At 44.9% G+C, this 24687-nt stretch overlaps 1 protein-coding gene across 2 annotated transcripts; it reads right to left on the reverse strand.

The window, feature by feature from the left end:
• Positions 1–3111: 3111 nt before the first annotated feature.
• LOC111840480 (leucine-rich repeat-containing protein 75A-like) lies at positions 3112–23564 on the reverse strand. Of its 2 annotated transcripts, XM_023805369.2 has the most exons (5): positions 23362–23564; positions 20942–22661; positions 17635–17763; positions 11811–11923; positions 3112–4893 (listed from the first exon to the last, which is right to left on the reverse strand). In XM_023805369.2, exons 2-5 carry the CDS (start codon positions 21194–21196, stop codon positions 4260–4262), a joined length of 1131 nt encoding a protein of 376 aa, XP_023661137.1. In that variant the 5' UTR covers positions 21197–22661; positions 23362–23564; the 3' UTR covers positions 3112–4259. The 2 variants fall into 2 exon arrangements, with proteins under 2 accessions (XP_023661137.1, XP_023661136.1); XM_023805368.2 differs by lacking the exon at positions 23362–23564 and having other exon boundaries at positions 20942–22796.
• Between the last annotated feature and the right edge of the window lie 1123 nt (positions 23565–24687).

A 24687-nucleotide genomic window follows, 5' to 3' on the forward strand; every position in this document is an offset into this window, starting at 1 on the left:
TGAACTGTTTTGCATGTGGTGGCTTATACAGTCACTTACTCACATATTTTTGGGTGTGGAATTATTTCACTGGGAAACTCCATTTTTCCAACACGACGTAAGCAACTCAAAATTGTGCCAAATGATGACAATTGTACAAAACCGTTTGCATACATGCACTAAAACATTTGGAAATTTGTGTGAAACAATGAGAAATGACGTTCTACTGTGTAGAAGTGACATTATGGTGTGGGGATTACACTCGATGGTTTGCAAATATTCATTGTCATTTGAGAAATGTGTCAAAGCAATCAAGATAAACTGTAAATGTTGTTTTGTTGTCATTCTTGGCTGTTTGAAAAAGCATAGATAATTTGTGAAGAATTTCTTTTGAAAATGGAAGAACAAGAGGTGACACAGTGGTGGAGTTCTTGGCCTTAAAAATGATAAACATGTTTTTATTCCTAAACTAATGAAGTAGAAGTCAAACATCCGGTCTCACTTACTTCGTTGGGAGAAAAAAAGAACAAAAAAATATCCACTGAAAGTTTAACTTAAAAATATAAAAAAGAAAACAAAATAAGTACACGACAAATGTAGGCTGACAAATCGACTGAGGTGCCTGAGGTGGACGCTGCGTCACAAATAATTTGACAGATTTTTAAAAGGTGCGCTATCTGAGCTGTGCACTGGGTACTGGTGACGCACGCAGCCATGCAGCGCAGCTGCCGTACACACTTTTCAGGGTCATCACCTGACATGAGACTGAAGCGATACACAATTTTGGTGGGACGGAGGGGTGCAATTGCACCCCCTACTGGTCAGAGGAAAATGCTATTTGAACATACAGTACTACAGATTTTCTCGATTGCTTTGGACAGTTTCTCTAAAAGGTCTTGTGGTTTTTTCAGCAGATTCAGCATTTCTCAAAATTGTATGCTGCGGCGCAATAATTTGGATAACAAGCAAAATTAAGTAATTAATTCAAACCTTTCATTCAAGTCTCAAAATGTAGTACCAATTAGTGTTTAGTCAACATGAAAGTGTACTGTGGAAATAATTTTAGAATTAAAATTGATCAATTGTTGCTCAATTTACTTCACTATTATTTCTCTATACAGTGGTACCTCGGTTCTCGAACTCACTAGAACTCGAATTTCTTGAAAGTCGAACAAACCAGTTTGACCTTAGAACTCGATCTGAATATCAGAAGTCGAACCGTGAAGGCTGACCTAATATAAATTGTACGCGCCAGGAAATAAGTCATACTACAATGCAATTCTTACTTGAATGCCTTCTTCACAGGCTGGACGATTAACCAAATAAAGCAGCGCAACATTACAGTAACTAACAATAAATAAACCACTAACTTACGTGTACTATTAGAGCATTTATGTAATTTATTGAAACTTTATTTTACCAGGTAAATTAACTGAAAACCAGTTCTCACTGCTTTACGTGATATTCCGGAGAAATAGCAGATTACGCATCGGAACTGCCTGGGATACAAACGTCATGAGTGTAACTAAACTCTTCAGCCAATAAGTGCAAAGGTGTGTCGTCACGGAGGCAGTTCCAGTTTGTGCAGCTGGGTGAGAGGTCGCAATGCATCTAACCGTAATGCATTGCGTCAGGATCAGAATGCGTTGCTTTAAGCCAGCGCAGTAAGCAAGTCGCACCCAATGACCGGAATGGGGAAACAAACTGAAACGCAGACTTAATACAGAGGACTAATTACAACAACCAGAAAAAGCTGATCACATGGGGATCCCACACAAAGTTAACGAGGGGGCGTGGCACACGGGAGGAGCGGACGATCGGGGCAGGACAGGGGTAATGTTGGGATAAGATCTTTATCGTTTTGGAAGCCACTTGTTTTATCCTGTTCATTTTGTGTTTAAATGCTAAAAAAAAATAAAAAAAAAACACATTTAGGTGTAATTTTGGGGGGCCGGGAACCAATTAATTGGTTTTCCATTATTTCTTATGGGAAAAATTCGATCAGAACTCGAACTTTTTAGGATTCGATCTGGATTAAGTTCGAGAACCGAGGTACCACTGTATTTGGAAACTTACATGTGAAAATGTACATAGTGTTTTAGGTAGTTATGTTGGAAAGAAGGCCAATTTTACATCAGGGGTTGTCCTGTCACTGCTGCTGGTCTGGCCACATATTTTCATCTACATCACATCTGATATTCTCCTTTGCTGTACACTGAGAAAATAACCTCCTTGTGTGTCTCAACCACCCTCTACAAGAATGTGCTGGGATGTCATCACAGGCAGCATCCGCTGCAGTGAGTTAAGAAACATGGCTGTGTGGCTGGGATGTCATCACAGGCAGCATCCGCTGCAGTGAGTTAAGAAACATGACTGTGTGGCTGGGATGTCATCACAGGCAGCATCCGCTGCAGTGAGTTAAGAAACATGACTGTGTGGCTGGGATGTCATCACAGGCAGCATCCGCTGCAGTGAGTTAAGAAACATGGCTGTGTGGCTGGTGACAGGCAGTTTCTAATTTTATCATCCAATAAACCCTCTATTTTGGAACTATTTCCCTCATATTTCACCACTGAAGGAACCTTTCTGACAACTGCATTAACATATTTGCATGTGATGATTTACACCATGCACGTGTTTAAATGTTTTGCGGCATATAAGTAAAGAAATGAAGAGCATATACTTCATTTTGGCAACATGCCTAATACATCATGTTTTTGGACTAATTCAAAGTGAATATATCTAATCCTATAAGAACCAAAACTAAATCATTTGTGAATGAAAGAAAACAATGAGAAATGACGTTCTGTTGTGAGGCACTGACTGACTGGGTGTGCAGGTTTACAGATGAGGTCATAAGAAGGATAATTTTCATTTGCAAATTTGTCCAGAATAACTGAGGAAACTGAATAAAATGTAATTATATTGTAAAGCTATATATAAAAATTGGGGTTGATTTAGCCATATCAATATGCTATTTTTTTTTTTTTACAAATTTATTTATCTGGCTGAATGACTGCTTGGGCTCTGTCACCTTGCTCTCCCTGAGAGAAAGGCCTAGAATCACCTCTGCATGACAGCATCCTTCACTCTGCTCTCATGGATGGCTAATAATGCCATTTATCAACCGCGTACAACATACACATTTTATTAAAGGTACATACAGCATTTCTCTTTTACAAAATATATCCATAATTGTTACTTTCATAATTGAAAATTCAAGCAGTGTATAGGCCTAATGTGTTTTATCCCAACTGTCTTTTTCGTACAGTACCAGTCAAAAGTCTGGACACACCTGCTTTTAATACGTCTCTAACAGTTCTGAAGGAGTTCCCACAAGTTCTTGGAACAGGTTGGCTACCTTGCTTAGTCTTCGATCCAACTGATCCCAAACCAGCTCAATAGGGTTTAGGTCGTGGGGGGGTTGTGGGGGCCAGGTTATCTGTCACAGCACTCCACCTCTTTCCTTGTTCACAAGATAATACTTACTACATAACCTCAAGGTGAGCTTAGGGTTGGTATCTTGCAGAAAAACAAATGGTTTTCAGTATGTGTATCCAGATTTTTGACTCATACCATATATCATACAGTATGCATAGTGATTTCTGGCTAAATAATTACATATTTATTCATAATCTGACAAACATAAAAGTGAGAACTGATATTAAAAAGGATGATACACACCTTTGTATGTGGCATTTTATCACTTAATGTGTGTTAACGTCAGTGTTTTAGTGCTGAGCGTCGGCCCTTTGCTCAGTGCTGTACCTCTTGAGCCCTGCAGGTGGCAGACTAACAAATCACAGCTTGCAGTGCCTGATCTCTCTCTCGCTCCATATTGTGGCATCTGAACTTTGACCCACTGTGTACCAATGGTGCTCCGCGATCGACCTCTGTGTACGACGCCTCTGCAGAAATGTTTTCCGCTCGCTTACTGTGAAACATTTTCCACCCACTAGAAAGAGATGGTTGGTTTTGAGGACCAGAGGTTTTGGCATGTAGAGGCAATTTGGCGGACAAAGCGAAAGCCATATGGTCGTAGCTACCTACCCACCTCCATGTTTACCTCCCAGACCCTCACACCCACTGGTACCTACAGATTCTACCTCAAAGCTTAACACTAGAATAATATAAGGTCCCCAGCTGGGATAAAACAGCACAAATACATTTAAAAAATGATCACCACCTCTTTGAAACTTACAAACTAATACTTCAAAAATACATCTTCCACTTTATAATAAGTTTACATTGAAAAGGACTTTAGGGAATGATGTAAAATGTCAGCATCCATAAAGTTGTTGTGATTGGCTAAAAGTTAATCCCTCTATCTTCTGCTTGTGAGAGCTACCTTGTCCCTCTGCCTCTGTCACAGTTTGCATTTCACCCATCCCGTCTTCAGCCACCTTTCGCTGCACCTCCATCTCCTGCATCTCCTCTGCTTCGGTGACCAGGTCCCTGGAATCGCTGGGTCTACCTTCAGGCTCGCTGGCCTGGTTCTCGCCGAACTCCAGGATGGTGGGCAGGTTTCCTTGCTTGGGACAGCGCTTGCGAAGACTCACCAGGAAGGGCTGCGGCAGGGAGAAGATGTCCACGTTGTTGCCCAGGTCGATCCAGGTGACGCTGGGGAAGCTGCCCGGGTCCTTGAGGGCGTCGGTGAGCTGGCGCAGCACGGCGCGCGTCAGCCAGTTGCCGTTGAGCGCCAGCGTCTCCAGACGGGGCAGCGCCGCCAGGCAGGGCAGCAGCAGCAGCAGGGCCTCGTCCGTGAGCTCGGTGAAGCCCAGCTCCAGGGTGCGCACGCGGGACACGTGGCGCTGCAGGTGGACACGCAGCCGCTCCACGTCACGGCCGGACAGCGGGATCCCGGACAGGTCCACCGTGCCGTTCACGGGAGGGGTGGACAGGACGGCCTTCAAACTGACAGGGACAAGAAAGATGTAGATGTTTACAGAACGATCATATAAACAACACGTATAAAAATAACTGGAATAAGGCCAGAAATCCCAGAAGCTTCCCAGCTGAGAAAAACAACACCCTCACACTGGAAGTCGAGGGCAAACAGGCTTACCAGATCGGACCTCTGCATCAGTGAGAGAGCAACAGACTGCAGATGGAAGGTGGTCTCCTCTCACGCAGCGGCACCCCGAATTATTAAGTCTGTCATGTCCTTACCTCTCTCTGACTCTTTAGTCTTCCACAAGGGGGCCTTGTCACTTGTTTTTTATCTCTTCCTAACCCTACCTCCTTTTCTCCATTCTAGCCGCCAGTCTCTTCAGGAAACCTCTACACATTCCACACCTAGGATCGACCGCAGTCTACAAAAGGGGATACTGATGTTTATAGAGCCCCAAGGGCATCTCAGGATGTTCCACCTATCCCACAGTTCCCAGTTCCAACTGGATCCTTAAGCAGACACTCGCTTTTCCTTCATCTCTTTTCTTCTCATTCATCTCGTCTCAGACGGCAGGTGGCCTAACTCATAACCACGAGGCTTAGCTACTCTACCTTAATTGCACGACATAATCATACGTTAATTACTTTACCTTATTCACGGCAGCTGCACCCGGTGGTTAAAGCCTCGCAAGTGGCCTGGATGAAAGCTTCTCGTTGGAAAAACAACCTCAGTAACAGCCACAAATGGCCCCTCTCACTCTCGTCTGCCCCGTTTTCCTCTCCAGAGCAATTATCATATAGCCAGTAGGTTTCTGTCCCCAGAAAAAGTGTGTCACCCATTCCCCCGTGCCCCAGCCGCACCTTATTCACACTCCCCCAGTCATATCCTCAGTTCGTTCGTTTTTTCATTTCACATTTACATTTTGCTTATTTAGCAGATGCTTTTATCTAAAACGATGTACAATTGAGACAGCAGGGTGAGATAGTCCCTGGAGCAACTGGGGTTAAGGACCTTGCTCTGCCAGCCCTGGGACTAGAACCAGCAACCTACCGGTTACAAGCACAGCATCCCAACCTGCTGAGCCTCACATAAAAAATAGGGAAGTAGGACATGGAGGCCAAGAGACTGTATCGTCATATTTTATTACCTCGACTGCTGTCTGTTTTCTCAGTCTCAGCCGGAGTCAGGACGATAATGATAACGAAGGATGATAACGAAGAACGTGGACCTTGTTTGTAAACTGCATGTCCGTTCATGTATGTACAAAATGAGAGGAAAAGGAGCAGGTGGGCAATTTTTGAGGACCAGAACAAAGACGTGCCAGAGTTTCTGCAAGCCTCCCGGCTCATTCATTGTGTTTGTCACCATCGCGCTGATTATTCAGCTGTTTGCGTGCGTTTCCGATGCTTTTTAGTCCTCACCAGCCCACACAAAAGCCTCGATAATGTCAGCATTGTCGTCGTTAAGAACAACAATTGTCACTTATCTCTGGTTTCCGCTCTCTGTGAGCCCCCGAGCTCCCTGAGGTCTTCTAATGGAAGCGGCTCACTAATGAACCCATGCGGCCCAAAGGGACGAGCAAGGGGACACGCGCGCGGGTGCACACCCACGCACACACGCGCGTGAACAGGGAGCCCTCATCTGCTCGCACACCAGAATGCATGAGCTGCTCAAACACAATTGAGCGTAGCCTCGGTGCCCAAGAGAAAGCCGACAGAGGCAAAATTAGTCGCGTGGAACTGCTGCCGGAATCAATACCAACACAATTAGAGAGAATCTCTCAGTAAGTCCTGGCCAGGATTACAGAGACGCTCCACTGCTCTCATTACAGAAGATGCGTGGTGTCACAGGCGTGTGAGTGAGCTGAAAAGGGCTACTGGAGTCCAAAGACGTCCTGCGGATTCCTGCAAACTAGCTGTTCAATTACTGTGGCATTTCAGTAAGTGGGGGCAGGAGGGGGATCGCCTATCAAAAATCCATTTAAACCAAAACACACACATTATAGGTGGAGATTTAGCAAAACAACTGTTTAGCATAACCGCCCCCCCCCCCCCAACGTAAATTCCTTGTATGAAAAAGTATTTGCTAATAAATAAACAATTCTGATTCTAGTTATATCTAGTTATAAAGTAAAGCAACAGACTTCTTCTTATGAGACTAAATATAGGCAAATATTTACCATCAGATAAGAGAAGCTACACTAAACCAAAGCAATGTGATATGCTGACATCACTTCCTGATATCACTGATATGATGACACGCCGTTCCCCTTCAGTGACACCGTAATCTCACTCCAGTCATGCCATGCTGACTCGGCCGCATCCCGCAACATGAAGCCAGCAAGGAGACGAGGCAGGATCGAGGGTTAACCCCACTGTTTTCAGCCTGGGACTTTGTCGATTTATCATGGGGTCGGGCTATGAGATGTGGACGGGGGTCACTTTTCACCAGGACGTGCTGATGAGCTTTGAGCAAGAGTCGGGCGGCAGAGACAGGATGGATGAAACTGCCAATCCCCGTCAACACGACCAATAAAACATGTGGCCACGTTATTCATCTTGTCTCAACAGGGGTCCCATCAATATCGCACATATGCTCTCAAAATCATTCAAAAAAGCAGGATGCTCGTGAAGTTCGAAAGTAATGTTGGATGAGTAATGTTGGATGATCCAGGACGGACACCATGGCCAACCTGGGGTGGGGGGGGGGGTAAAGTCATTGTTGGGTTCTCACCAACAACTAGAGGAAAAAAATTAGGGGCCCCCAACAACTCGGGGCCCCGCGCTACAGCCCAGGTTATAGCCCGGCCTTGACTGAGACCAAAGCCAGTGTCTAAGTCCCTGTCAGCAGCTGAGAAGAAGCTGCGTCGCCCCTTAATCAGATGGACCAGCAGCTTCTCACACTGCAGATTAGTCAGGGAAGAGAGGAGAAGGGACAGCCGAACTGAGAGAGAGAGAGAGAGAGAGAGAGAGAGTGGGGGAAAGAGGAACGGAACACAAAGAGAGGGATATAAGCACAAAAAAGGAAAACAGGAATGCAGGGGGGGTGAAAGACAAGAATAAACGAGAGAGGGGCGAAAAGGAGGAATACAGCCAGAATGAGAAAGGCGTAGGTGAAAGCAAGAGAAAAGGGGAGAATGAGAGAGAGAAAAACAAAGGGGAGAGAGCTGTTGGGGGGGGGGGGGGGGGGTTCACGGCGCTTATGCCAGACATGCCTGAGAGCTGACGACATGGCGGCCCGGTGACAGGGAGCCAGCACATCCAGGCCACCTCCTCCTCCTCCACCTCCCTCCCTCCCTCCCTCCCTCCCTCCAACCTGCTCCAGCAGCAGCTGCCTCCCTCACGCTCTCTATCTGCAGGACCCTCACTCTGTCACACACACACTGGGGAAACGACACAGTGCAACAGTGTCTGCTTCTGAGTCGCCACTACAGAACTAAGTGTGGGTATTGTGCTACTGTAAGCCTGTAATTTCCTTTGGGATTAATAAAGCATCTATCTATCTAATCTATCTATCTATAATTATCTATCTATCTATCTATCTATCTATCTATCTATCTATCTATCTATAATTATCTATCTATAATTATCTATTGATCTAATCTGATGTGCACATGTATACACATTCACACACGCTCAGTCCTCCATCCTGCATCCTGCTTTTCAATAGCTTCTCTGTAAAAACTCACAAAACATACAGACGACCACATCTGCCCAGCCACACTCACGAACACACACAAAAACAAAATCATCGTCTTCAGTCCCACCGCCATCCCCCCTACCCCCCCCCCCCCCCCAATCCATTACCGCTTGCTCTTCCTTGGTTTTGCACATGCATGCTCACTCGTCGTTCGACTCGCGCACGATTCATACAAACGCACACCGCAAACGGCCCCTCCACCCACTCCTCCTGCATGTCTAGTCACACACACACAAGCTCACTCGTCCACTTACACACAAACCTAGTCATGCACACATACACACACAGAGCATGATATTGTCCACTTGTCTCTAACTGATTTTCTACAAAAAAAATCATGTTTAACTTAATCGAATTCAGTCTACCATCCTGTGAAGAAAATTCAGCCAAATGCAGCCCCCCCACCCACACCCAAAACACACCCACTCACTCTCACTGTGCCGGGGCTGTGTTTGCATTTGAAATCTCGTGTTTCCTTAAAATAAAAAATAGAGAAAAAAATACAAAATTTCAAAGGCATTACAGTATGTATAGAAAGAGTGGAAAGGGTTTCACCTAAAGAAAAGCACACATCCCTTAAAACTGAAAGCCATCAGTCATGTACACAGTCAACTAACATGGTCAGAACCATGACAGACAGGCTACCTGAACAAACCAAGTTAATCTTCCACATTTTCACTCAGTCACGGCAAGGTTTCTGTTAAATGTATGAGCCAATCATTTATTTTACATTTTGTTTTATTACTTTAGCAGACAGTTTTATCCATATATATCTTTGAGAAAGTAGGGTCAGGCAGTCCCTGGAGAAATTGGGATTTAAAGGCTGAGTTCAGGGGACTGACATTCAAATCACTCTGCTAAGATGGGGATGTGAACCAACAACCTTCCGATCACAATGACAGGATCCCAACCCACCTAGCCACACTCCATCCAACAGTCATTATTGGAATGCTAGTACATTCTTCACTCAAAATTCCATTAGCCCCCCCACCCATAACCACACTCTACACGGAAATGAACCACCATTTGGATGTGATCAGCTCAACAGATGGAGAACAGAAACACCTGTAAGGATGTCCAGTGAAGATGAAAATCAGGCCTCCGTGGGACACAAGCTGCTTCCTCATCACCAGAAAATTAAAAAAAAATTAAAATGATGGTTTCTGATTTACTTTCCTGTCCGGGCTAATTCACATTCCCCCCCCCCCTTCCCGACCCCTAGACAGAAGTGGCAGACTGATGAAGTCATCATCTCATTTTAGAGAGAACCAGTTCTAGCTCCCTGCATGATGGCCAGTCACTCCCTCCTACAGGTGATGGGCAGACACGACAGACACGACAGACATGACAGTCGAACGCCGAGCCCAAGAACTGATGATGGAGCAGGGAGGAACTGCTCCTTTAATGAGCCTGCCTGCCTCTTAATGAAGGAACCCTGGCTAAAACGAATAAATGGAACCAAGCTTTCCAGAAAAAAACAGACAGAGAATTTTATTTTTATACCTGTCCGCCACTGGGCAGTTTTCAGAAATCCACATTAATTCCCTCACTGGGTTTGACACAGAGACGGCAGAGATGTTACATCCCTGTGGACACCAGCCAGTGAGGCAGGCTGCACTGTTTTTTTTTGTCTCTGTGATTTCTGAAGATAGATATATCTGTTAAATGCTAATGCTAGCTATAATCTAATTTCTCGGCACAATCTAAAGCCCTCTGTTAAACCTAATAAAAAAGGGAGAAAGAGTGCAATGGAAGCCAGAGAGAGAGAGAGGGAGAGACAGAAAAAATATCCTCCCAGAAAATGAGATATAAGCCACAAAAAGATTAATTTACATTTCACTGAAAATCTGTTGTGCATTTGCAGAGAAATCTAGATGACCAGCTGGAGAGAAAAAAAAAAACATGTAATGCATTCAATACTGATGCGTGCACATGGGCAGGTCAACCATTAATGCTGTGTGTGTAATTAGCGCGTGACAATGTCACCAAACAGAACAAGTTCCCCTTCATTTGATGGCACCACCTGCAGTCCACTCGGGGACTGCGGAAACCTGAAACAGAACATAAGAACAGCGAGCCTTGTCAAAAATAATAGGAAGAAAAATAAAAATAAAAACAACAGCAACCATGCACTGAGAGAAGTGGGGGGGGGGACGCTCTCGCAATCGCTGCTGATTATTCTCCAGCTACAATGGAGCAGAATGGGAAGAATGTGACGGTTCTAGAACATGCGGGGTTCCGATCGCCGCATGCTCAGAGAGACCCCCAGGGATAGTGTAATGGAGGGGGAGGGGGCAGTCAGGAAAGCCAAACGCCACAGAGATACGGCTTCAGATACTTCTTAACTCCCAAGTGGCCGCTGTTTCCCGGGGTTATAAAGAGAGAGGCTCTTTCCCACACATGGTAACTCACAGACATCAGCCAACGGCTGTTTGCCCAGAAATATGAACAAGGGGAATGGTGGGGAACACTCAGTACCCAGGCTACAAAAAACTGCAGGCCAGTATGTCACAAAAAAACACTCTCCTATTTTGAGACCCCTAACCATTCAGCAAGTTCCATATTACATCACCACCTCATTTGTCACGCGGGATTTGAACGCATGACCCTTTGTTGATATACACAGTTCTCTTCCCACCGGCTAAGCCCACAATTCCGGCAGCGCTATGGAAACGACGGGCAGGGGGTGTGAGACGTGCTCTCACGTCTCCCGTCTGAAACCGACGCAATCCTTCGATTTCAGATGCCACTGCAAAATGAAGACCCCGACCGGCCAATCACGAAGCACTCTGACGTGCTCCCCGATACGCCGTGCGGAGGGAGAGGAGAGGACAATAAATCTGACTGGCGCTGAGGGAAATTCCACTGTGTCAGCCTGCTTCCCCAGCGTTGAGTGTGATGAACTGATCACTTTAATTAGTGATGCTAGCCCAGTCCCTGTGAGAGTGTGTGTGGACGTGCGGTCAATCCCGTACCAACAAACAAACATTACAAAAACAATGCAATTAAAAAGCTTCCAGGAAAGCATATTGTGGTGGAATTTTAAACTTTAAATTCAGCGAGGCCTCTCCCCCAGAGTGTTCCACAGGTTGTTATAATGTTCTCACATGATATGAGTGGCTGACAGAGTGTTCTGCTGTAATTATTTTTTGTCGTACTATTGGCTCAGCCAAGCCCCGCCCTGTGCCAGTCACAATACCCCCACCCCTCCACCTCTACCCCATAGACGATTGGTCCCCACCAGGCCTGGGGCTTCCGCTTCAGCAGGCCCTGTCGCCGCCACTGCGAGTGTGGGCTAAGGTGGTAGGTCAGCTGGCGGCACACCTTCTCCATGGAGTTCAGGGCCTCCCCTTCCTGCAGGCAATGGGAAGGAGGGAGGGCGGGGGGGGGAGGGAGGAGCTCCGGTCACTCAAACTAAAAGAGCTTATTTCTCCGACACTGGGTCACACAACACTGTAGTGGGGATTAGCCCTCTGGAACCTGTCATTTCTGACTTGGACTGAATTCATTCTGCTTTTTGGCCAAAATACGACACAGGAAGAATTACTTGCAAAAGAACCAGGGTGACAAAGTAAAAGGCTCCCTGGCAAATTCCAAGTAGACTGTTTGCTGCTGAAAGATTCCAGCTTGGCAATGACAGTATTCTATTCTATTCTATTCTGTTCTATTCTATTCTATTCTGTTATTGGTTGCTGTGATGGGTTGGCTCCCCATCCTGGGTTGTTCCCTGCCTTGATAGGACAGGCTCTGGACCCAAGCACGACCCTGAATAGTTACAGAAAATGAATGGATGCACGGATGGATGATGGATGTTTATTGGTTGATCTTGGAATCATCCATCTCAGCTATAAGAAGCAAGGCATCTAATCCATGTATCTGTCTTCCTTGACTGGCAATGGCCCTGAAGCACGTCTTCCCATCTGAACAGCTCTTTGTGGGAAGGGGAAGGTTGCCATGCTCATTTTTAAATCCTAACCAGAGGCATAGGGACAGGACAGGCAAGGCAGGCATATGCCTGGGGCCCTTGAGCTGGGAGGGGGCCCCCAAGCTGGGCTGATTACATAGCACATTGCAACAACAAATCAGCTTTATTTGTGTATTCTGTTTTTCATAGTGAAGGGAAAATAGAGGAATTGTGTTTATTAAATTTTCTTTGTTGATATTATTTAATACTTCTTGCTAAAATAATGGTCATAAATTTTACCATGTCAGGGGGGTCCATTGGGGGCCCCATGGAGATTCTTGCTTAGGGCCCCTAGTGTCCCTAGAACCGCCTCTGATCTTAACAGCTGGCACAGACCATGTTCTTCCTCATAAACCCCCCTCCATCGTCTCCTTCATTGCAAAACCTCTGGGACAGGAGAAGCCGAAGGCTGTATTTGCGCGTGTGATTTCATATTATTATAAAAAAATATGGCCCTGACTCATTTAAATATATCGACTTTGTTGTCATTTATTAAAGGCAATTTTTCTCTACATGTTTGCATCACAGCAGTATGGGGTCTTGGCATAACCGTTTACATTATTACAACACCCCCGACCCAGGGGAAACATCCGTTTGTTTGCGAGAAGCAGCAGCAGCAGCACCGAGGACACGCAAGACATTCGTTTTCGCACATTCCGGTTAAATTAAGCAGCTGGTGACTCATCCACGGCGCCGAAGGAAAACGCCTGTCGGCTAACGAGGTCATCGCAGCTCCTCGGTGACATAGCGGCAGGGGATGGCCAGTTATCGATATGAAACTTATCGATTACGGAAGTTCCGTTTTCCCACTCGCTGCTCGTTCTTATTCAGCTACTCCAGGGGGGTTTAGGGAATATCGCTAACAAACTCCAAAGTGCACATTAAGAGGTTTTTTTTTTTCCTCTCCATCAAACCAGAACGGCCTCAAACCAAAAGCAGACACAAGATAACGAGGCGATGAATTCTGTGAAGCTGCCGACTCGCGACGCCATTCGACACCTTGGGCTAAGCAACGAAATTACAAATGGTGCTCTTCTATTAAGCTCTGTACTTTGGCCTCAGTCCACTAAGTCATCACCAAGGAAATGATGTGCAATAATTAACCATAAAACGAACCGTGATTCAGGTGGGAATGGAACAAATGAGGTCCTGCAAGCAAATAAGACCAGTCTGGAGCAGGTGTTAATGAGACACCGTTAAAGTTGGAAAGGTCGACGTTCACAGTCCGGACTTAGGGAGACATGAAGGTGCCTACAGGTGTCAACACCTGACGGCAAACATCTAGCTCCAGAAGGTTTTCCTTTTTGCTGCCTTAGGGTTCAGATTCCCCTGAGTAAATGTTCCTGATCCTTCAAGGGAGCGTCACACTTTCACCATGCCTGCCAAAAAGTCTACATGACACTGTTTTCTTACAACTTTTTGCATATTTCTGCTGCTACCTCTGCACATCTATACTCAATACATAACATAACTTATTCGTCTATTTAGGGACCTGGTTCTAATCAGTACTCTTTCTATACTCAAATTTATTCTATTATTTTATATTGTTTTATTATTATTGTATTATTTTTCTATATTTTTGTTCTTTTTTATGCAGTGTATATGTTCTATGTTGTCTGTGAACATATGCACCAATACTGCCAAACCAAATTCCTGGCACACGAGGATGTACCTGGTGAATAAAGTGAATTTTGATTCTGATTTGGATCCATCACGGCCAAGGAGCGGAGAACATATCCGAACGAAGGGGGGGGCTTAAGGGGGGAGGATGTGAAGTCATGTCCACTTGGCTGTTTACCATGTGCCTTTGAAAGACTGAGATTATTTATTATTTATTTATTTAAAAAGTCATAGATATAATTCAAGCTCTTATGAATAAAGTGTCATCAGTTTGCGTTTAATTATCGATTCATTTTTAATGACGCTCCACATGTGATCCCCCCCATCACCCATAATCACCACGCGGCTGCACTGTGCATTGCTGTCCCAGGTGATCAGCGTGTGACGCTCCCCCCAAATGTGGCGTCTTCCTCCACTTTGTTTTACATTGTTGTTCTTAGCTCAATGCAGCTATTAGCCCAATGTTCCTTCCCTCCGTCATTCGGGTCTTTGTGTCTGAACCGAACACTTCGTCCACTTGGCACGGGAATTGTTCTCTTCTTCTGGCAAATTCTGGCTTCAGCAGTGAGGAATTTGGGGTTTATTGTGCTGTATGCTGTGTGTGTGTGTGTGTGTGCGCATGTTTGTGTGTGCGTGGTGAGTCATACCAACTCCAATTTCTGATCCAGGTTGAGTTTATTTCTCTCTTGCTCTCGCTTTTTCACCTCTTACCCTCCTCCCGGCCTCTCAAAGCTTCTTTATTGGTGTAACGTGGCACGAGGACTTACTGCCAAAGCAAAAGTTGCATTGAATTAAGTTTAACAATAAACAAAGGTCAAGAAAATCTTTTCTCCTGGCTTCCTTTGTCCCTCCATTTCAATACGGCATTTCCAGACCTGACTTTTAAGGCAAAGAATGAAAGGAGAGCAGGTTTGATTGCAGCCTGCCGACGAGAGCATTCCCTGGCTGCTGAGGTGAGTTTTTCACTTCTCCTTCCCTTTCCTTCTCTGTCAGTCACACTCATTATCATGCATGTGTGGCGACACTGACAAATGTCCTGGATAACCATATTACGCCCCTAGAGACACCCTTTGGCACAACATCCCAGCCGGGCCCCTTGGACACTGGCCTGCTGGACAGGGGCCGCTGTAAAGGCAAAGGAAGACTGGATGATTCCAAGGCCCCCTGAGTGACAAGGGCCCTAAAACATAATTGGAATGGTCTGGGATGGAGGCCCAGTATGATATGATTTCATGGGGCCCAAAATCTCGAGTGGCACCCCTGCTCTGTGGAGCAGGCCTTGCTGCCGCTGCCTGTTAGGTTAGCTAGCCCAAGAGCCGCGGGCATCAGCGTGTGAGTCATCGGTGGCACGTGGCTCTACCCACAAGGCCCGTCTCTCCCCGGCACGTCAAGCCGTCCTGCCCGGGGAGGAGGGGGAGGGGGGGGGGTCTCACTCTCCTCACTTCAGCTCAGCATTATACCTTTGGGGCCACCTCATCAGTGTGCCATGAGACTGTCATTAATGTGCCTGACAGATACGGTGACTTTCTCTCTGCAGCCAGTGACCAAATATAGTCATTCGCAAGCTCCACGGTAACGATAGCGGGAGCAGCTATGCTGAAACAATACCGACGCTATAAATACTGCCGGCTGCCCTCTGACCACTCAGCATGTTCCATTCCTGCGAGAAACGCTACCATTGTCCCCTTTAAGAAAAAGGCTTCGCCTGAAATTCTCCAGTACTCATTTCCAGTAAATGAATTACATATAACTAAACATGTCTGTGTTACCCACGGAGTGTATACTAATGTGATACGTACTACCATTACTAACGAACAGCATTTTATTATTTCATCATGTGAAAATCAGAAGTATTAATACTGTATGCTGGGCAGGACTGACCATTTGGCATAACCAGCATTTTCCCAGTGGGATGATGGGTACGTGGGACACCAAAATTTATCTCTTGAGCCCCAACCCCCTCAACAAATTTGCACAAATTATCTTGCGGGACTCCAAAGTCCGGGGCTGATTTTAATCCCAGTCCAGCCCTGACTGTACAGTATGATGGTTGCAGAGCACTGATTCCCAGTCCGGTCCTGGGGAACCCACAGTCAGTCCAAGTTTTTGCTCCTTCCGAGCTCCTCTGCCAAAAAGTCCACATTTGCCTAATGTTCGAGTAATAATATGGACTGTCTGTGGGTTCAAGAGGGCCGGATTGAGAAACATTGGTGCAGAGTGTAGCATTTTGGCTTCATAGTTCAGGGCTGAGCGCTGATTCCTGCCCACCGTTCGGTGTATGTGATGTTTGCATTTTCCTTCGTGTCACGTGGTTTTCTTCAGGTACTCCCGTGTCTAAAAATTCACTCTAGTCTCAGTGTCCAAAAACGTGCCGTTTAGAGTAACTGGCATCTCTAAATCGCCCTTGCATGCATATGTACATCAGCAATTGTGTGCCCGGCAATGGATTGGCATCCTGTCCAGTGGTGCCCTGGGCATTCTGGGAAAAGCTCCGATTGCAATGGGCACAAGGCATGGAATATCCAGCATGGGGCACCAACCTATCACAGAGTTTTGCATTTAATTTGACAAATTCACATCAAACCACTCACTCTAATTTAGACAATTGTGTGACTAAACTAAGTGGAATTTCTAGACTGGTGCTGAAAAGTAACAGGCACCTTTGGAGGAGACAGAGATCCTGCAAATCCTCTGCAAATTTGACAAACAGGATAAACAGGACTCCGGTTAGAAGCACTGTATGTCAGTCACTGTATGTCAGTCATCCCCCAGTGCTCTGTAAGCAAGGCCAAGACGACTGCCCATGCTACTGGAAAGAAAGCTGGGCTCGCTGTCATCCAATCTCCAGCCAACGCACAGCAGAGGGACAGGATGTCATATTCCAGTACCTGTGCAAATGTGTGTGACACATGGGCTGCGTATGTGTATGTGACTGGCAGCAGGACAGTAATTTTCCGTGCGCGTTGTGTGAGAGAGAGAGACAGCACGTGTTTACAGGTTTTGCGGGGCCAAATTTTGGAGGCGATGTGCCTGCAGAGAATTCCTGAAAACCAGATTCTGCGGGGATAGTCAGTCCCAACTCAGTTTTTTACTTTTCCTTCTTTTTTTGCTAGAAATTCTCATCTAATGAGTCAGTAGGAAGTTTCCCGAATTTGATTCGGGGAACAAATTCACGTGTGTTTGCTGGGCAGTTTTACTTGCACAAAAATGTTCTGAGGGCAGAGCAAAAAATGGGTCCAAGCAACTAGAGGAGGCAGGACCAAGACATATGATTGGCTAGTCTCGCCACCTCTATTTGCTTGGACCTACCTCCTCTACAATCTGATTGGTTGTCTCTAAGAACTAATCATTTGTTGTTCTGCCCTCAGAACATTTTTATGTAAGTAAAACTCCCACGAGCGATGTGTGTATATCTATCTGTTTGTGGACATGTATGAGGATTTGGTGCTGGGTAAGAATGTGCTTGTCAGTCAGGATCTACCGTCTTGGGGCAATTGATGTGTCTGGCCAAGCTGATGATCAGGTCATGGGTGATGGGATCCACCAGGTTGCGGAAGCTGGCATAGCGATACAGGACGTCGTCCAGGGATGTTGACTCCATTCCCAGGTCCTGGGGAGAGGGGAGCAAAGACAGTTGGGACAGATGGGACCGTGGGTTGTGTTCTGTCTGAATGGGGGTCAACGGTGAGCCACAGTCATGCCAGCCGGTATTTCTAGGAAACCTGCCAGCTGAAATCCAAAATATTGCTGAGTGGAGATTGCCCGTCTCCAGATATCACCAGAGCTACTGCCCTGAAGCTCTTCGTTGCCATAGCTTTGGGTAATTTGTATTTCATGTTGTAATGGATTCCCTTTCAAAACAAGAGTGATGGCTCCATGACTGCAGCAACCCAACAAGACCATTAAGAACCCACAGGAGAAGAAAGAGATAGTGGTAATACAAAGGAACATGAAAACGGGCCGTGATATCAAAGCCGTCCCTTCAACGTTAAACCACCAAGGGACGTTCTCACAGGCCAACAGATACATGTATATGAGTTTATGCATGTATGCATTAAAACGTATTACATGTAAATACATATGTAACCATGCCCATATATGGGCAAAACATTTTTTCTGTAGAAAAAAATCCTGCCACCAATATAGCCTGTAATGAGCAAAGGCAGCCTACCCTCTGATGTCCATTATCTACAATGCAAAGTACTCTGCCAACAGACCTGCAATTATGATTAACCCAAGAGCCGGAAGAGTGACTGGGAGTGGGGGGGAGAGAGAATGGGCAGAATTTTGCATTTCCCTTTTAATAAGAAAAGCTTGCAATATATTTTTGATGATAGATTTAAAATATGAATGATTATAAAAATAATGAGTGAATTGGTGCTTTTAGCTCTAGTGGTGGGTAATCCAACGAAACACCAGCAGCAGAAAGAGTATTCAATGCCTCCCCCCTTCCATCTATCTAATAAAGACATCAATCCCCAGCACAGATCACCAAAAAAGAATGAAAGACCATGCAGCACAGCCTTCATTAATTCCGATCCAATCAGGCATGCCGCTATCGCCATGGTTTCTGATTGTCAGTGGGAGTCCGAGCAAGCCGGTGAGGTGAAACTGCTCCAAATGAACCGCGGGGTTCAATCCCAGCATGCACCAATGACGGACTGCTGGGCAATTCGAGCCATCTTGGGGAATCACTGACCTTAGAATTCACCCAGAGATGTAACAGGCTACGGAGAATGTACAGAATGAGGAAAATACAATGAAGAACATTTTTTAAGTATTTCAAAACAACAATAGAATGAATGTTACATTTATATAATGCTTATTAGGACACCAAAAGCGCTTTACAGAAGCAATGGGGATCCACTTCAACCACCACCTCTGTGTAACACCCACCTGGGTGATGTGACAGTAGCCATTCTGCACCAGTACGCTCACCACACAGTAGCTAAGGTGGTGAAGGGGCAGGAGAAAACACACCAGTTAGATATAGGGGATGATTAGGAGGTCAGATCTGATAGGGCCACAGTGGGCAATACCACCCCTACTCTTCCGAAAGGTGTCCAGGGATCTTTTACGACCTCACAGAGTCAGGACTCCGGTTTTACATCTCATCTGGAGGACGGCACCATTTTTACAGCACAGTGTCTTTGTCACTGCACTGGGGCACTGGGATCCACACAGACCACGGGATGGGCTAACCTGCTGGCCACACCAACACCTCTTCCAGCAGCAACCCAGCTCTCCTACATGATCTCCCATCTCCCAAGTACTGGCCAGGCTCAGACATGCTTAGCTTCAGAGGAATTACCTAGTCTAAACTGCAGGTGACGTGGCAATTAAATGCTTTTATAAGCATCTGTTGGCCTATCAACCTTACCCAGGGCAATTGGCCCATTTGTAAAAGTTGATATTCAAGTTTAACCAGGCAGGGTACAAATGCTCTCAAATGGTACACAAGAAGGGTCGTTCCTGGGACCTGATCCTCTCAACTTCACAACAACACGCGCCATGTGCAAGACAGCCATTTATCCTGGAATATCCATAGGCTCTGCCCCGCATGCCTTGACTTTTTGCCCCACTGTTCTTCTCTGTCCCTTCCTCTCTACGCTGCAAAGCCACATGGGAACTGAGTCAGAATGTGCAATGACGCCAAGAGCAGAGGCCACATGAGGCCTCAGACTGGCATATGCACGGATCCAAACGGGTCCACTGGGCTGTCTGGTTGAGCGACACAGAAAAGACTAACAGAAATTTACACAGAGAAAGAGAGACGACAGGGAGTTCCATAATGGATGAATCTCCGGAGAGAGTGGAGGAGCTCAGTGATATTTGTCTGTCTCCCCAGTGTCTGCATATTATCACAGTGGGAGGAGGGAAGGGAACAAGAAAAATGAATTTTGGACATTAATGGGACAAAGAGAACTGGTCTCTGTGTACCTCTCACTCCTTGCTTTTCACCACAATGCAACCATCAACCAGAAGGTGATCAGATGCACAGAAGCTCCACCGAGCATCATGCCAAGAGGCACTGAGATGTGACTGATTGTGAACTGATGGGGGAGGGGGCATTTTCCACAGTGACAGTATGTCAGAGACTGAGGCTTCCTGGAGAACGGCCACCTCTCTGCAGCCTTCAGGCCCTTAGATTCGTGGCCAAATTCTCACAATTTGTTCGTCTCCCTTCCTCTCTTGACCCGGCCTGACTTTTCACGTCGCTCAGAAAAACACCACAAGGTCCAAAATGCTTCCAAAATCCCCGGTTGACCCCCCCTCTCTCACACACAAACACACTATCCGATCCTCATCTGTAAATGTTTTTTTTTTTTTTTGTTTGTGTTCATATGCTTTAAGTATATTAATTAAAATGAATTTTAAAGTAATTTCAACAGATCAGAATTGCAATATTACCATGGTAATGTTGTAATATGGTTTCCATTTGTTATGTATTTTAAATATATGTAAATAATTCTTTTTCCAAGTTGTTTTTTTATCAGAGCAGTGCAAAGCATGCATTTTGGATAATTCAATCGCTGATGCATCTTCCGGCTCAGGATACCAGGCTGTTTCAGTCGCTATAGATAACTGAGCTTAAAATCTGCAACAGGTCTAATGCCCAGCTTTAGAAGAGCGCTACATATATTTTTTTTAAATAAATTATGCATTATGTCATATTGACTTTTGATATTTCTCTGTTATTCTAACGAATTTTTGAGTTACTTTTCCAAGCGTGCTTTTCTCCTTCTCTAGTTATCAACTAGTGGCAAGTTAACAGGTTTCAGACTCACCTGCCGGAGCGTTTTCAGCAGCTCCGTCGCTTCGTCCTGCTTCCCTTCTTTGGCCATGGCCATCATCTCCTGGATCATTCCGATCCGCCGCTGGTACGGGGGTGGAGCCCCGGAGCGGCCGAACCGGTCCCCGGACTTAAGCATGAAAGAGGTGAATATGTCTCCTCGTTCCTTGGTTGGCGTCCGCTTCCACCCTCCGTATTGCGGACTCGCCCCAGGTTCCGGCCCGGATCCCTTCGTGTGTTTGGTTCCCATGGTGTACAAACGTAAAAGTACACCTGACCCGCCACCCAGTCATGCAAACTTAACTAGCACTTTTAAAAGTTAAGTGCAAATTCAAGTACAAAACGGCTCATAAATATATCCTAATGATTGGAATATCGAAACAGTAAATCATTTTAAAATTGCTATATTAATATAAAAAGCAAAATTGCAAGCGTAATTCCCGGCGTGCCAGTTCCAAAAAAATGAAATGAGTAGGGAAAAATCTGTTGCTGGGTCTTAAAAAACATACATGAAAATGATTTTTGCTGTAGGAGAATAATAGGCTACATATCGATTACCTTATGCCGTGGATTTAACGACAGCCATTTAACTCATATGGCGATCGCGAAGCATAATCCAAAGATATAGGAGAAAGCCTTCAAGCGAAGCGGGACACTGCAAGTGTACCCTTAAAAAGTTTATTTTCCTATGCAATATCCAAATAATGGAGCATGTAAACAAATGATAAAGTAACAATTTGATTCGGGGAACAAAACATAATAATTAAAAAAATCGCACACTATCTGACGATAGTTCCGTGAACCTTTTTCAGGGAAATTCGCTGAAAAACAACAGAGGAGCAACAAGCGCACCGAGCGCAGCTCGCAGGAGATGCCGAGAAAAATGTCAGATCTGTCAGACGGCGCCTTAGGGTGTGACGGTCTGTCTTCGCTTCCGCTTACATCCCACCGGCTAAAGTCCCCTCAAGTCAGCAACATCTTCGGAGCAAACTCTCGCAGCTTGGTCCGGGCAAAAAAAAAAAAGAAGAGTGGAAAACAATAATCCAGTCCAGCGCAGGCACGCACCTCCCCTGTTAAAGATGAAGCCCCTTTTCTTCGATACTTGGCTTGATTTCTGTTTCGGATGTAGCGGGTTTTCCTTAGTGCCCAGCTGCTCAGTGACAATCCCACCTCGCTCTTTGCTTGCGTTGCATACACACACAAAAAAACATCACGTCTGTTCACAAAATCCACCACCGCCCCACCATCAGCAAAAAACAAAGAAAAACAAAGGGGAAGACAAAGCAAGATATATAGGTCGGTGAGGGGGGCGGGGGTGATAGGTAAACCAGGACGCGAACAATGTCTTTCTCAATTTTTTATTTCCATGCTACTGTACGTGTCTGCTATAATTATCACATAGCATACGTATTTAAAAGTTGTATTCATCGTTTTTTATGGTTCATAATGTAATACTGTTGGATGGGCATTGTTAACACTGCTGATTCATTTTTTTCAGCATTTAATTCAGACATTCCTCATACCCATCATATCTTATCCCTCGGAAGTTCATAAGCGCCTCAGTGTTTGTTCCCGTTTGTGAATTGCCCAAGTACCCCCAGTAAATAGGACAAGGTTAAAGATGCCCTTCACGGCTCTGAGTAATGGTCTTCAGTACAGTGAAATTTTGCCTGCCCAGCGGTCTCCTGCTTGCAACTAGTGAGTAGGCAGCTATCCTGCACAAAAAGATGGAGATGTTGTATTGATGCAGCAATCAGAAAAATTACAACACATATATATAGTTTATAGTTCAATAAGTGTAGCTTATTCGTGTCAATAAGCTACAACTATCACCACAATAATAAGACTGTATCACCCGAACTGTAGGCGTAATACTTAAATAACTTTCCGCTCTAATAGGCCTACGTTTCCCAAATATCCCGATAAATCGAAACGTTTTGTAGAAGCAACGAAGTTGCGTGTGTCGCCTCCTGTAGGTTGTTATCTCCTGTAGTGTATCGGGCTGAGAAGTTGTTTGCTTTTCTTCCTCAAATTCAGACCAGATCTATGACTTATGCTATAACTTACTTATGGGCACAGTATGACAGTTACAATGGTTTGTAGAGCGGCATGCATTTGTATTTGACTCCTGTCATTCATGGATAATTCTTTTTGAATGATCTCTATCAATGCTCCAATTCATCCAATTTTTTGACGAACATGACCTTTGATCTAGATAATGCTGTTCACTACAGAGGTCTGGAAGAGTCACTATGGCTAAATTACATTATGTATACCATATATAATAATACAGTACTGTGTGAAAGGTAGTAAAAGAAAACAATGTTTAAATGATCTTCGTGTCGGTGTAAAATTTGATATTACGTCTATCAAAGCATGTTAGCTTAGCCATTTCAAAACCTGTTGTATAGTTACCCCAGTTTTAGCAGCCACCTTCCAATAGGCCTTCACACAGGAATCACTGGCCATCCCATTGCCTTCCCCGTGTTCCCCTAGTCAAGCTCCTTACACAGTCCCGATTGTTTCCATTAGTCTCTGGGCCGATGCGTGGCTGAAAGGACAGCTGAGAATCAGGCATCTTTAACTGTCGTCATCTGGAGACTGACAGGAAGCCAGCTTCTACAATATCGGACATTTTGTTATCTGCTGCCCCATGATAATTATATCCGTGTATTCATGTATTTCGGGATTGGTCCTTGCTTTTGTATCTTTGTTTTTGATTATCCCCACAGGTGTTTAGTTTTGTGGCATCTCCTAGTGTTTGAGTCCTGAGTGCTTGTTAATAACCTTCACCTGTTCCCTGTTGTCCAAGTCCCTAGTGTATGTAATTAGTGAATACTAGTGAGGCCCACACCTGTCCCTCATCTAACCCTCATTATCTATGTATATATGTGCCTGCCTTTGCCCTTTTCCTCTACTGGTTACTGAATATGATTCATGCGTGTTTCCTGCTTGTATTTAAGCTCCTCCTGTTTTGTTTTGTAGGCTGGCTTTTGGTTTGGAATAAACTCCCCATTATCTGTAAGCCACACTGTGGATTGTCATCCATCCCGCCTCTTCATGACAGTCTATGTTCTGTGTACTTAGTTCTGATTTGCTGAGGTACCCCTGGAGAATTGTTTGGGAACCAAAGTGATGTTCCCTTTAGTCACCCAACAAAACATCAATAACTTTCTGGAGAACAGAACACATTGTTAGTTTGTATTGTTACTCTTAATTTGCATATGTTCTAACATTATTTTTTTCCCTGAGCAAATATACACTTAGGTCCACTACACAAAATATTTTTATTTACTTGCTTTGTTTCACCAATTACTTGTGTAATGGCCAATAAAGGATTATCTTATTCCTTTTGTACTGCCTGGAACTCCTGCCCAGTAGGAGAGACTGGATATGATTGCCAACAAATCATACAAAGTTAATTGAACCATTACATAAAGGCGTTAAGTCTTAGTTATCAGTGATAATACTGTTTTCCTTATAACTTAATTGGGGGAAAAAAACTATTGTGTCAAATACAGTCTGACACATTATGACAATCAACCCATGTGACAATACCAGATCTCTCCCATTGTATATAAATTCATTTGAAATTTATGTAACAAGAATAAACTATGAACAAATCATTTAGCTGAACTGAAATGAATCATGATTTTCATCACTTTTCAATGAGTCAATTCTTTTGAGTTTGTTCAAAAAGAACAGGGGTTTAAAACATGGGCTCCGTCTAGAGGTCCACAG

This window comes from Paramormyrops kingsleyae, chromosome 18, assembly GCF_048594095.1.
Source record: "Paramormyrops kingsleyae isolate MSU_618 chromosome 18, PKINGS_0.4, whole genome shotgun sequence".
Lineage (NCBI taxonomy): Eukaryota > Metazoa > Chordata > Actinopteri > Osteoglossiformes > Mormyridae > Paramormyrops > Paramormyrops kingsleyae.